The 15,819-nt window shown below is 38.3% G+C and overlaps 1 protein-coding gene across 1 annotated transcript; it reads left to right on the top strand.

The window, feature by feature from the left end:
* The first annotated feature begins 8,759 nt into the window (after nt 1-8,759).
* LOC139893722 (nuclear pore complex protein NUP1-like) lies at nt 8,760-15,188 on the top strand. The gene is made up of 7 exons (XM_071876898.1): nt 8,760-9,054; nt 10,115-10,226; nt 10,421-10,628; nt 10,959-11,222; nt 11,302-11,373; nt 11,836-13,094; nt 13,320-15,188. Exons 1-7 carry the CDS (start codon nt 8,793-8,795, stop codon nt 14,851-14,853), a joined length of 3,711 nt encoding a protein of 1,236 aa, XP_071732999.1. The 5' UTR covers nt 8,760-8,792; the 3' UTR covers nt 14,854-15,188.
* The last annotated feature ends 631 nt before the right edge of the window (nt 15,189-15,819 follow it).

Below are 15,819 nucleotides of genomic sequence, written 5' to 3' on the forward strand. Positions count from 1 at the left end.
CCCAAGTGAACTCGGAACCTTTACTTCGCCGCCATTGAACCTTGAAAGTTCTCACCTCTTTATTCCTCAACATTTTCACCTTCTCGTCAAGGATAGCAATCGGTTCCTCGACATATTCTAACTTGTTGTTTAGCTCGATCTCTTCTAAAGGCATCCATGAGGAATCATCCGCAAGACACTTACGGAGGTGGGAAACATGAAATGTATTATGGATCCCCGCAAGCTCTTCGGGTAATTCCAATCGATATGCAACTTCAACAACACGAGCTGAAACCTTGAACGGCCCAATAAACCGAGGAGCTAACTTTCCCCGTTTTCGAAATCGAATAATACCCTTCCATGGCGAAACCTTAAGCATCACCATATCGCCTTCTTAGAACTCAATCAATCGCCTACGTCTATCGGCATACGACTTTTGCCTATCTTGAGCCTTCTTCAAATGTTCCCGAATCAAATCGATCTTGCTATTTGTCTCTAAAACCAAATCGGTACTCCCGATCTCTCTTTGACCCACTTCTCCCCAACAAATGGGAGTTCGACACCTACGCCCATAAAGCATTTCGTAAGGTGGCATCCCGATACTAGTATGATAACTATTATTGTACGAGAATTCCACCAAAGGCAAATGCTCATCCCAACTACCACCAAAGTCAATGATGCACGCCCGTAACATATCTTCCAAAGTTTGATTCGTACGTTCGGTTTGACCGTCCGTTTGAGGATGATACGCCGTGCTCAACTTCAATTGCGTACCCATATCTTCATGAAACTTTTCCCAAAACCGAGATGTAAAACGGGTATCTCGATCCGAAATAATAGATATAGGAACCCCATGTCGCGAGACCACTTCCTTGATAAACAACTTAGCCAAGGCCTCCGACGATATCGCTTCTTTAATGGGAAGAAACAAAGCGCTTTTTGTCAATCGGTCAACTATAACCCAAATCGAATGGAATTGGGTTCTCACCGTTTTAGGTAACTTTGTAATGAAATCCATGGTAATGTGTTCCCATTTCCACTTCGGGATTTCTAACGGTTGCAACTTACCATACGGCTTTTGGTGTTCGGCTTTTACTTGTAAACACGTGACACATTGCTCAACATACTTCACAACATCACGTTTCATGCCCGGCCACCAATAATCTTTCTTCAAGTCATGATACATTTTTGTCGCGCCCGGATGAATGGAATATTTTGACTTATGTGCTTCATCAAGTAGCACCCGTCGGTAATCACCCATCTTAGGCACCCACACCCTTCCTTGAAAAGACAACAAACCACGCGGGCCCATAGTAATGAACTCCGATTGGCCCACGATTCGTTCCACATGCTTATTGTGAACGTAAGCCTCTATTTGAATCTCGCCAAGCTTCTCAAGAAAATCGTTGGAAATAATCAAACGTAATGACCCCACTTTTATCGCCGGATGTTGACTCTTTCGACTCAACGCATCCGCGACAACATTCGCCTTACCCGGATGATAAAGTATTTCACAATCGTAGTCTTTCACCACATCCATCCACCTACGTTGGCGATAATTCAAATCTCGTTGATTAAAGAGATGTTTCAAACTCTTATGATCTGAATAAATCGTACACTTGACACCATACAAGTAATGGCGCCAAATTTTCAACGCATGCACAACCGCCGCCAACTCAAGATCATGAGTCGGATACCTCGTTTCATGTTCCTTTAATTGTCGAGAGGCATAAGCGATGACTTTACCTCTTTGCATTAGAACACACCCGGGACCATTTAAGGAAGCATCACAATAAACCACCATATCTTCTACCCCTTCCGGCAACACTAACACCGGAGCTTGACACAACTTCTCTTTTAACAATTGAAAAGCAATCTCTTGCTCGTTCTCCCAATTAAATCTTGCATTCTTTCTTGTCAATTTCGTCAATGGAGAAGCGATCTTAGAAAAATCTTGGATAAACCGACGATAATAACCGGCCAATCCGAGAAAACTTCGGATTTCCGTAGGCGTAGTCGGTCGTCCCCAACTCTTCACCGTCTCGATCTTCCCCGGATCTACTTGGATACCGTTTTCGTTCACAATATGACCAAGGAATTGAACTTCCCTTAGCCAAAATTCACATTTGGAGAACTTTGCATACAACTTCTCCTTTCGTAGCGTCTTTAATACTTCACGCAAATGACGTTCATGTTCGTTCATGCTTTTCGAGTAGACTAGTATGTCGTCAATGAACACTATTACCGACTTGTCCAACATAGGTTGGCACACTCGGTTCATAAGATCCATGAATGCTGCCGGTGCATTCGTAAGACCAAAAGGCATAACCACGAACTCAAAATGCCCATAACGCGTTCGAAAAGCCGTTTTCTCAATGTCTTCCTCGCGGACCCGCATTTGGTGATAGCCGGACCGTAGGTCAATTTTTGAGAAATACGTTGCACCTTGAAGTTGATCAAACAAATCGTCAATCCTAGGTAACGGATAACGATTCTTGATCGTCACTTTATTCAACTCGCGGTAATCAATGCACATACGCATACTACCATCTTTCTTCTTCACAAATAACACCGGAGCACCCCATGGCGAAGCACTCGGTCGGATAAAACCCTTCTCAAGCAACTCTTTGGTTTGATTTAACAACTCTTGAATTTCCGTTGGTGCTAAACGGTAAGGAGTTTTAGCAATGGGGGTAGCCCCCGGAACCAACTCAATGCGAAATTCAACTTGTCTTTCCGCCGGAACACCCGGTAATTCATCCGGAAAAACGTCTTTAAATTCACTAACCACCAGAATTTCATGAATGGGTGGTGGCTCATTACGAGTATCAACAACATGAGCAAGGAAAGCCATGCCACCGGTAACAACGAGACGACGTGCCCGTGCAAAAGTGCATATCGGCACCGGTCTCCTTCGCTTATCACCATGAATAACCAACTCTCCCCCACTTGGGGTCTTCACACGAATAAACTTATCATGGCATGCAATATCGGCTCTATAACGATCGAGCCAATCCATACCAACGACAATATCAAAGTCGCCCAAGGTCATTGGAATAAGATCGATTTTAAAGGTTTCGGCACCAAAAACAACATCACAATTTTCACACACATCGACCACTAGCACCGTCTTGCCGTTCGCTATTTTGACTTCTACCGGGCGACTTAACTTAGCTAACAGTCTATCAAGTTTAGGCACAAATCTAGGAGACACAAACGACAAATTTGCACCGCTATCAAAAAGAATCCTCGCCGGATTAGAATTAACCATGAAAGTACCTGAGACAACTTCGTTCGATTGTTTGGCTTCATCATTAGTCATCAAGTAGTTGCGACCCCTAGCCGTACCCGCCGCCTTCTCTAACCGATTCACATTATCATTTCGCAAATCGGGACACTCCGGCTTCTTATGCCCCTCTTTGCCGCAATTAAAACAAGTGACTTTGTTTCCGGAAGATGGTTTCGGACACTCACGAGCCATATGACCCGGTTGCCCACAATTGTAGCACGTATAAGAAAACCCGCCGGTAGTGCCCTTCTTTGCACTATTGACACTTTCGTCCCCCCTCTTGCTCTTGCTCTTCTTGCTTGAGGCGTTAGAGTAACTAAAACCTTCAAATTTTCTTTTGGAAAACATGAAATCACTCTTTCTTGGAACCTCCGGCTCAAAACCCCGAGCCAACTCGAACAATTCATCAAAAGACTTAGCCATACCCCGACTAATCTTCCCCTTGTACTCATCATTCAAAGTACGGTAGAAATCCTTCATGAGCTTATGATCATCACCAACATATTCCGGGCAAAAACGAGTCTTTGCCAAGAATGTAGACTTAAGAGTAACTAAGTCCATTGAGCCTTGTTGCAAATGGTGCAACTCGTCCCGGATTCTATCGAGATCGGAAGAAGTTCGGTATTCCTTGAAAAACTCCTTCTTAAACTCTTCCCACGTCAAGCCCATACATTGTTCCTCACCATACAAGTTGATTTTATCATCCCACCATAACTTAGCCTCTTCTCGTAGCATGCTAGAGCCATACCTCGCCTTCTTCTCGGGAGGACATTCCGAGGTACGGAAAGCTCCCTCGATGTCGGAGATCTAACATGTACTTTTTAAAGGATCTCGTACCCCATTAAACATCGGGGGTTGAGCGTCCTTGAAATTCTTGTAGTGGAAGTCCCGCCTTCCTTCACCTCCTTCACCACGAGGATAAATGTTTCTAGCATCAAGGGCCCCTTCGATAGTGGCCTTCATTCATTCATTTATCAAATCGGTCACCTGCCCATCGACCGAATCTTGAAAGACCTTTCGGACGTCCGTAAGAAAATCCGCTTTTAACTTTTTAAAGACGGTCTCAACCTTGGCCGAAAACTCGGCGTCCTCGCTTGTACTTCCGTTATCATGATCGGGACCGTTTCTCGTCTTCATTCTATAAAACGAAATAGGTTAAACCACAAAAACGAAAGGACAAATTACATATGTATATACATATATGCCACACTACTCCATCTCGCTCAACAATCGTCGTACATTGCTTGTTTAACATGATTTGCACCCGTAACAACGGTAGCTACTCGTTGTTACGCGAGCACTCCACATTCACTTGCTAGTACAACGTCCGTCTTGCTTGATGATTGCTAAACACAACACAAAACAATTAGCACAAGGTTAATTCTCATAAACCAAAGCACTAACAATTCCCGATTAGACCCAAAGTCCTACAAGTCCCGCATAAGGCGCTCACACAATAAAGTCTAAGTCTAGGCACCTATCTCAAGTCGCCTAAATCCCTTAGACCATGCTCTGATACCACTACCCCCAAGCTAGCATAACAACCGCATATAAATATAACTCGAATAATATAATATGCTTACAACACAAATAACCATGGTTAACCAATAGTACAAGGGAACGGCGCTCGCGAAAACGCCATCGGTGTTCACAACATCCGTTAGGGCACTTAACACCTCGCACCACTAACCCCTAGGGTGACACCTTAACACCTCGGCACTTCACCCCGAGTTGCATCTTAACACCTCGATGCTTCACTCATTAATTTACGGAGTGGTGTCTTAACACCTCGACACTACACTCCTAGGTGGCATCTTAACACCTCGATGCTACACCCGAGTGGCATCTTAACACCTCGATGCTACACTCTTCACGTTAAACGCGGTGTCTTAGCACCTCGACACTACACATTTCACGCTACAACAAATAGATACATTATATACCTACACATATAATTATTCCACTCACCTCAAAGTCTTCGTGTAAGTTAACCGAACTTGCAACGTCAATGTAACGTACCTATTACATTTTAGCACATAATCAATTCACAACTCAAGTCGGTCAAGCAACTCACTTAACAATCTAGAGTCTTTTGACCCTAAGTGCAATCCCGACCCATTTTGCACCTTTAACCCTAATAATGGGTTAACTTCACCAAAAACCCTAATTCTAGCCATTTAAGGTCTTAACACGCATTTAAACACCAAGTTGACTCATTTTCGCGCATGCAAGACAACCTAGGTCATCAAAGACCCATTTGACCCATTTCAAGGTCAACATACCCATTTAGGTCACCCACAACCCAAATGACTCCCACTAACACTAACTATAGGTGTACTAGTGATCTATTAGGCCTTTAAGACCCATTTACACATTTCAACATTTCAAAATCCTAAGTTAGTCACCATTTGGGTCTTCATGACCCAAACTTACCCAAAACCCCCAAATCACTCATACATGGGTTTTATGTACAACATTAACCCAAACCCTAACCCTTAAACATATTTACTAGAGAAATCAATTTTAGGGCTTACCACCACAATCAAAACGAAGCTAACGAGGAGATGAACAACTTCAATGCTCGAGCTAGAACCCGAAACAAGCTTCTTCCTCTCCTATTTGAGCTTTCTCACACTTAAGAGCACTCTCTCTCTAGAATTAAAGTAGATGATGTTTGGTGGTTGTGAATGGAGTAATGAGACTCCCAAAACTGATCTAGGGCTTTAAAATTCGTCCAAGAAGTGAAATTACCAAAATACCCATCTAAAATAATTAATAGCAAAAAGACATGCCTGCCAGCCATTCTGGACGGCGTCCAAAATGTTGGACGACATCCAGGTCTTCAAACTGGGAAGGCGTCCCAAATGTTTGGACGGCGTCCAAACCCAAAAAAGAAAACAGGATCTTACATTTTGGGACTGAGAATACATGCGCTTTTATAAATATTTTACGAAATAGACACAAGTAATCGAAACTACATTCTATGGTTGGATTATCGAATCGAATATGCCCCTTTTTTAGCTTGGTAGCCTAAGAATTAGGGAACTGGCCCCTAATTGACGCGAATCCTAAAGGTAGATCTACGTGAACTAACAACCCCCATTCTGGAATTTGGAATGCTTTAATACTTCGAGTTTATCATGTCCGATGGGTGTCCCGAAATGATGGGGATATTCTATATGCATCTTGTTAATGTCGGTTACCATGTGTTCACCATATGAATGATTTTTATCTCTATGCAGTTTGCAAAATGCTTGATATGAGATGGATGTTTATATAAATGAAATCTTGTGGTCTATTAAAATTATGAAAATGATTGATTACGATAAACTAATGAACTCACCAACCTTTTGGTTGACACTTTAAAGCATGTTTATTCTCAGGTATTAAAGAAATCTTTCGCTGTGCATTAGCTCATTTTAAGGATATTACCCGGTGTCATTCATGGCATATTTCGAAAGACGTTGCATTCGAGTCATTGAGTTCATCAAGATTATTATTAAGTCAATTATAGTTGAATGTATTATGAAATGGTATGCTTGTCGTCAACTTTCGATGAAAAGAAAGTTTGTCTTTTAAAAACGAATGCAATATTTGTAAAATGTATCATATAGAGGTCAAATACCTCGCGATGTAATCAACTATTGTGAATTGTTTATAATGTATATGAACGGGTCCTTTCACTGCCCCCATATAGTTTTGCCTATGCTCACCAATGTTCAAGAAACTGTACATTCTGATATTGAATGAAAACAATTGATTATTGCATTGTAATTGTATTCAATACAAACACTTACGATATTGATGTTTTCAATACTAATGATTTCAATACTAATGTTATAAAATATAAAAGGTTGTTTCGTTGTAATTGTATTATAAATATGATTGGTATCTATAGTTTCTTTTAATTTAAAATCCTATAATGATAATGTCATTATTAGACTAATTCTTTTGTTAAGAAAAAATCAAAAAGAAAAAGAAAAAACCTAAGCCCTTAAGATGATGTCATTAATCTAATTAATGACTAATTAAATTAAATCTACTTATTTATTTATTTCATATTTTTGGAGAAAAAAATTCATTCTCATTAATTATTAATATATTATCAATCAAATTCAAATATGAGTTTTCTTTACGAGATTAATTACGTTATATATGTATGCGAAATATACCTCTCAATAAAAGGTTCTAATGTAGACTTTTATAACAAGAAAAATAGTAATTGTGATGAAATTTGAAAGATGATAGTGAGAGAATAAATGTAGTTCATTTATTCCGACCAAGTTAAGTACATCAATGTGTTTTTAAAACAATGAGAAGTTTCTTAGTCGGAATCAATCAGTCGGGTCATTAAACTAAATGACTTTAGCGTTTAAATTCACTTAATACTTAAAATATATATCATTAAACTGTTTCATTTAAACAAACACTATTATTAGGCTAATTTCTTTGTAAAAAAAAATTCAAAAAGCAAAAGAAAAAAATTTAGACATGATGAGTGATGTCATTAAACTCAATAATTTTTAATTAAAATTAAATATTATTAATTAATTATTATTATTATTAAATCTTATTAATAATTATTTTAATTATTAAAATTAAATAATTTTGAATTATTTTAATTAATTATTTTGAATTGAGTACGAGAAAGTATAAAAGTTAGGCAGAAGGAAACAAATTCTAAATTTATATTTTAATTTACACTTTTAAATAAAATGACAACAAATATTATATCTTATGATTGGATGTGGATTGTTTAATATACATTTTAGGTGTTTGATGCAATGTTCAGCTGACGAGTTTCTTAGTTGAATTATGTGGTTCCACGAGTCATTAAACTAAATGACTTTACTATTTACGTTCACTTAATACCTAAAACATATTGTTAAACTGTTTCGTTTAAATAAATTCGTGGTTCCACGGGTCATTTCACTAGTTAATATATTAACGTAATTGAAAATTAATTTATACGACTGTTATGCAAGACACGTGGTCATAAAAGTAGTAATCTATATAGAGATCAGAGAATAAAGTTAGAAATATATAGTTTAATCTTTCCATATACTCCCTGTTACTCACCCCTTCCCATAATAAATGTCATGTATTGACTTTTTAAAGTAAATTCTTTTCAACTTTGACCTCGAATATCTTTTTTATGTTATATAATAGTTGGTGATACTTATACTAATAAAATGTACGTTTAAAACTCAATTCACTCATATAATTTTCATCAAATATTATATTATAAAAATAAATATATTTAAAGTCAAAGTTGCGAAGTATTGACTTTGAAAAATCAAAACACGACACTGGAACAGAGCGAGTATTTTTTTACCACGGATTTATTACGGATCACTAATATAAAAATAAATAAATACGGTATGTAATACAGTAATTTTTTTAAGTCAAAATAAAAACCATAAGCCTTATAATTTGTGCACGAAATAAAAACCCTAATTTCCGATTCCTCCTGTCCATCGTTCATCTTTTTCTACACAATTTTACATCACCGGCAGCTTCCCTTATGACGACGGCGGGCGACGGAAAGACTCCTTACGAAAGCGGCGGCGCTGGAGGTAAGATCCGTAAGAAACCGTTCCGGCGTAATATTCCGACGAAGCCGTATAATCGTCCCCCAACCGCGCTCAGAATCAATAACAACAATAGCCCTAGCTTTTTAACGAAGATTGTGGACCCTGCTTCTAGACTCCTTTACGCCGGAGCTCATAAACTATTCGGCGTTTTTCGCAAGCGTATTCCATCTCTATCCTTACAAGGACCACCAGGTTCACCATTTTCTTTCAATTAGTTTGATTTAGATACGAAGTTAGGGTTTTGTAATTGTTTTAGCTTATATAGTTGTTGGACTACGTTATGCATTACCTTGAATATGCCTTAATGTATATGAACGTTTTTGAATTGCAAGTAAATGTAAAATTTGACATCTTTTATCGATAATTTCATAAAATTAGCCTCTTTTGAGGAATACATGTATGATGTTATTAGATTACTCAACATATTTTGTGTTGGAGTCTTGGAGAAGAAAGTATGTGGAATCGTGAAAGCATTGTATATCTGTTTGAATCTGTAAGAATTCAAAAGTAATTGGTTTTAATTAATTTGATTAAAATTAAGCAAAATGACATTTACATATCAGAGATTAAAGTAGTAACCTGTTTATCTTCATATTCAAATTGGGGTTTATAAGCTCATTCCTGCATTGGCTGAAATTCTGTGTTGAAAATATTTGTTATTTCCTCACTAGTGTTTTTAGTAAAGATAGATGGTGTACTTGTGCTGCTTTGGACTTTAAGCTTTTGAGTGGTGCTACATTTAGTTTTTTTATATTATGAATTGTGCTAAACATTGTTATCTTTGATCATACAAGATCATCAAAATATGTGTATGTGCTTTCTTACTTGTAGAAATATCTTACAGATGAAATCATTTGAGATTACAGTATATGAATGGAGATAAAAATATGACACTATTTTGCGCAATATCTGAAATAGATAAGTTGTGTGTAGTTTCCATCAGAAATAAATGATTCTTGAAATTTATAATCAGTATATTACATATGTGTAGTATTCATTAGTCTGTACCATTAATCTTTATCTCTGTTTCAGGTTAGAAACTTTAGCATATTCATCTGTGTCAAACTACCATGACTTTAAGTCATTATATATATGGTAACAAGTGATCAGTTATGATGAAACCGTTTGGTGTAAATGTTATTGTTGCGTGAGCCTTTAGTTTATTTTCCTTAAAATCCGTTCTATCGTTTCACTTGAATATCTATTTTACGCTTTTCATTATTACATTCCCTTACAAGCTTCTATGTGACAGAGGTCCATGATGAACCCCAGAATATGCCTCAGGAGGCAGTGCAAAGTGGGACTTCTGCTGCCACTGGAATATCCGATCTCGAACAGTTGTTGCAGCAAAAGACTTTTTCTAGGTTGTTCTTTCTTATACTGTCCTTTGTTGTTTTGATTCGCACTTTAGCTGCTGACTTTTATTTTTAGTTTATATCACCTTTTTAGTATAAATGGTGCACTTGTTTTTCAATATCTGCAATTTGTTGTACCAACTTGCTTTTGAGATGAAATGTTGTGAACTGACTACTGTGGCTCATATTGTATACTGTTACAGGTCTGAAATCCAACGGTTGACAGCATTGTTGCATTCAAAAACCAGTGAGTTACCTTCAGATGGCGTTGAAAGAAATGGAGCAAAGCCTTTTAGTTCACCATCTTCTAATTTAAGGCTTGAAGCTTCAACGAGTGCTTCACTGAAAAAATATGGAGATGAGAGGGATAATTTTCATGATGCTATTTCAAGTCCCATTGTCAGCTCAAAAGTATGGACCATTTTCCTCCATATTCTTGTGTCTAGGTGTCTTTTGCTCTTCTATTTTTATTTCAGGTCCAAATTTTGACCCATTAACTTATAAATCTGTTAATTTGATGAAAAAATAGATGTCTTAAAGTAAATGGGTCAAATTGTGGCCGAACAGTTTGAAAGTTGTCCAATGGCTACTTTCATTAAAGCTCTGATAGATTATTTTTCAGCATATGCTGTTTTCTTAATCACAATCTGATTTGTCACACTTTGCCAAAATGGTGTGTGTTTGGTTTTGATATTACTCAAGCATTTATGGTTTATTCATGCACGATTCATATTATTATAGGTTTTTGAGGAGACTGCTACACCTGCTGAGCTGGCAAGGTCATACATGGGATCCAGACCTATTAAGGAAGCACCATTAGCACTGAGACAAGACTCAACGTTAGGCCTTCCAAAAACACCTAACACATCACTGGCTCGAATATCTGCAAACACATTTAGGGGTCCTGAAAATGGGTTTGTGACACCAAGATCTAGAGGCAGATCGGCTATGTACAGCATGGCACGCACATCATATGCCAGATCTCCATCATCTTCTACCCAAAAGGTCTGGCTCATTTACACGTCTTAATTGGACGTACTTTGCAATATTGCTGAATTAGAATTTATGTATCTTTACATTTCAGGCATCCGGGTCAAATCATGGTCGTGATACAGCATTGACACCTTATTCTGCTTTTGGGCATGAGAGGACAATGGTATTTTTTGAATATTTGTCTTAAATTTTATACATCATGGAATATGGCTTCTTTGTTTCTAATGTGTTATATGGGCTGGTCAGTGGAGTTGGGTGACATGTTGAATTTAGCTGGGTCAAATGGGTTGGATAGCTTGTGTGGAATCGCAAATGCACAAACACTTATCATTCATTCTAAGCATTATGAAAAGATTTAAGGTTGCATATATGAGTGGTAACTGTATTATAATGATAATGATATTCATATTAATACGATTTCACTAAATGAAGCTATTTAAATAGTTCTGTGCATTAAACACTTGTTACACATTCTACTTGAACCATTTAACCCGTTTCCCATTTAGTATATTATATATTATTCTAACTATTTTACCCGTTTAAAAAAATTCACTCAGACCAACCATTTTTTAGGGCAAAGTTTCTACCTTTGTTTATTTCTAACTGTAATTAAATGTTGTCTCAGGCTCTTAAACGTAGAAGTTCGGTACTAGATGATGATCTTGGAACTGGCGGCTCACTGCGCAGAACTCGACTTAAAGCTAATCTCATATCACAGAGAGATAAAAAAGAGCTTGGATACACTGCTAATCAACAACTAGACTCATCCAGTCAGAAGCTACTGTTAACGAATGGTTATGAAGGAAATGGTGACATCATGCATGACTCAGCCCCACGCTTAGGCTATGGTGTTGTTCCAACGAAGTCCTCTCAAACGGCCACAAGAATATTGCAGCACCTCGAAACACCTACCCCAAAAGAAAGGCATTCAGGATCAAGTAAATCAGCTACTAAACTGACATTAGATATGCTTCATGGGAAGGCTCTTAAAAGCTTAGAGAAAGTGGAGTCACCAAAATTACCTTCTTACCCTCATGATAGTCACGATGATAGACAGAAATCAGATGTTCAGTCCCGTCATGTGTTAGACAAGAGTCAACAGTTGTCCAGTAAAGGCAAAGAAAAGGTTGATGAAAATGGAACAACACAAGAGTTCCCGATTCCTCCTCGTAACAAGTTGACTTCAGTCAACGGTGATTCTCCATCTCCATATACGTTACAAGATAATGCTCCGCCAATTGTCAGAATTACCGATTTACCCCCGAAGCTTCCACTTGAACCACCTCAGACGAAATGTTCTTTTCAGATGAGTGCACCTGAGGATTCATATGAGATGGATGATGAAGTTTATGTTAATGGACACGTGTCCTCTTCATTGGTTGATCATAATAAACCCGAGACTTCTTCAACAGCAAACAAGCCTATTATTGAAATCCCGGTTGTTCAAGAAGGATCCAAAAGTTCTGCATTGGTCAAAAATGATACACCAGTGTTATCTGAGGTTGCTAAAAGTCCTTCGATGGTCGAAAATAATAAACCAGTAGTCCCTGAACTTGCTAAAATTCCAGAACAAACCAAGTTGAAAAATGATGAAGATAATGAATCTTCTCCAAAAACTGATGTTGGATTTAATCATGATTCTGCAAGTGAGCAAGGATTTGGGTTTAAGATGTCTACATCTTCTCCAATTACTACAACCGGACAAACGAGTTTGTTTTCACAATCAACGTTACAAAAGGAGACAGTGGCTTCAGTAAAGGATTCGAGTTTCTCTTCATCTAGTACAATCACTGAAAACTCATCTCCATTTGTGTTTTCTGTTAATGCGCCCACAGAATTTAAACCGAATTCTAATTCAGATACGAAAGCACTTGATTCGACCAGGTTTGAATACTTTCTGTTTACTTAATTATGTGTGATTAATTCTTAATGGGGAATTCTAGAGTTGGGACGATGTGTGTGGTGTTCTAGTGAGAAAGCCGGTATGCTATGTTGTAGTTACAATAACCGAGTCGGGCTGGGTTGACCTTAAATCACTTCTAGTGGAATTTTCTTATGTATACATTTACTTGCTATATATGGATTCTCACATCTCCTGTGTTTGCGCAGTGTGCTTACTTCAGTCCCAAAGAATGATCATGTAGAAGATTTATCCAAAAAGGATCAAAATGGGAATGATCAGAAACCAGCATTTATATTTGGGAATACGTCTTCAACTCCCGATTTTCCGGCACCTACTTCAACTGGTAGTTTTCTGTTTAGCTCCTCAACAAAGGACTCAAGTACTCCAAACGCAACACCTATTTCAAGCCCTCCTGCTTTTCCTTCATTCTCTCTTTCTCCACCGTCTAATGTTACCGCCACTTCCACCAGTACTCCGACAGTCACTTCCGCCAGTACTCCGGCAGTCGCTTCCGCCAGTACTCCGCCAGTTACTTTCACTAATACCACCAGCACAACTACCGGTGCCAGTAGTATCTTGTCTACATCTGTGCCTGCACCAGTTTTTGGGTTTGGGTCTATTACGGCACCATCGACAACTTCAGGGGCTGAAACAGCAAAGACCAATATTACAAACAACATGCCGAATTCTATCACGACAAGTTCCACTTTTTCTACATCTTTTGCCACAACTACAACCACCACTGGAACTAGCCTCTCTGGTTTCAGTTCTCCGGCACCCGCATCAACCGCCGCCAGTAATCAGTCACAGGGATCTTTCTTTAACCTCGCCAATGGATCTCAGTCAAACACACATACACAAACATCTACCCCCGTTACAAAGGCGGTGTCTTTTCAGTTTGGCTCTGGGTCTATTGTAACCCCATCTTCTACCTCAGGCAACACGACTCTTTTTGGTTCATCTGCTCCTGTGTTCGGTTCATCGTCTAGTTTCGGTGTGAGTTCTGTGGCTGCATCATCAGAAACCAAGTCTGTTAGTGGGTCCACTAATAGTCTATTTGGGTCTACTTGGCAGGTCCCACAGTCTTCTGGATTCGGGTCCACATTTAGTTCTTCTGCATCAACTCCAACGTTCTCTTTTGGTGCATCATCTACACCCGCAACTTCTGCTACTGCTTCACCTGTCGTATTTGCTTCAACAGGTGCTTCAAATGGATTTTTCGCGACAGTTGGTGCTACCAATTCATCTTTTACAACACCTTCCCAAAGTCAACCTATTTTTGGAAACTCAACTCCTGTTTTTGGTTCTGCAACTGTCTCTCCAAATAAAAATGATCAGATGAGTATGGAAGACACTATGGCTGAGGATTCAATGCAATCTCCGGCAGCTTCTCCTTTTGGTCAAACTCCGGCAGCTTCTCCGTTTGGTCAATCTCCGGCGGCTTCTCCGTTTGGTCAATCTCCGGCAGCTAATCCGTTTGGTCAAACTCCGGCAGCTTCTCCGTTTGGTCAACCTCCGGCAGCTGCACCAGGTTTTATGTTTGGTTCAGCCACCCCAACTCCAACCCAACCAGCGGCTCCTTACCAATTTGGTGGCCAGCCGAACCAAGTGCCGCCTCAGAATCCTTTTCAGTCGTCTAGTGCGGAGTTTAATGGCGGTGGAAGTTTTTCGTTAGGGTCTGGAGGTGATAAAGCTGGGCGGAGGATAGTAAGAGTTAAAAAACAGAACAGACGAAAATGATACCTTCAATAAGCGTTTCTGAAATGATTGTTCAAAATGGTAACTTTCTTCAGAGTTCATTGTGCAGCAAGTAAACCAAGAGTCTTTTACTATTTGTTTTTTTTTTTTTTTTTTCCTTTATATTTTAGTTGGTCTTGTTATTGTCAAGTATTGTTGTAGTCAGCTTGTTATTAGGTTACAGTTTTGGTACAAAAGTCGTGGCAGTGTTAAGTTTTACAGCCATTTGTTATTGTATTAAGAAAAAGATAATTCCCAATTCAGGTCATTAAACACGTTGATGCAAGATTTTATGTGTACTCTATGTAGAAACAATATGATCAATAGTAAAACTGTCACCTTGCACTTTATAATTGGTGTATTGCGCATCGGTTTAGATGATGTCTATATGCAAATAAGAAGTAATGTGTTAATGACTGAACTTCTTTCTCATGTTAAAATTGCACTGGCTATAGACTATAGTATTAAGGGAAGAATCGCTGATTTGGTAAGCTTTTGCTGACTTGTTCAAGCTAACATTAATAAAAGGTCTAACTTTCGGGTTCAAATCCAAATTTAAATTGACAAAAATTTATTAGGTTTAAAATGACAGTAATTTGGTAGATATTTTGGGTTTTGTGATCTAACCAATGTACATGTTCAGTGTCTCATGAAGAACAAATGCAGAGGTTTTTTGAACTTCATTAGTGACAATTTCACTAGTGTGAGTGCTAACATTGAAGGTACGTTATACAACTCAAAACAAATGCATAACAAAGGTACGTGTCTTTGAGGAAAGAAAATAACAGTTTTGGATGTGTTTAGTCTAAATCCGATGGTTGAGCATTTATATGGAACTGAAGATGTTATAAAGAAAAGAAGTTTTCTAATTAAAAATAAAAATATGTAAAAATTAATTGTACATTCAGACGTTTACTTGACAAATTTTTTTTTTTTCAGGATAAAGTTGACTGAATATAATGTACAAGT

This window comes from Rutidosis leptorrhynchoides, chromosome 2, assembly GCF_046630445.1.
Source record: "Rutidosis leptorrhynchoides isolate AG116_Rl617_1_P2 chromosome 2, CSIRO_AGI_Rlap_v1, whole genome shotgun sequence".
Classification (NCBI taxonomy): domain Eukaryota; kingdom Viridiplantae; phylum Streptophyta; class Magnoliopsida; order Asterales; family Asteraceae; genus Rutidosis; species Rutidosis leptorrhynchoides.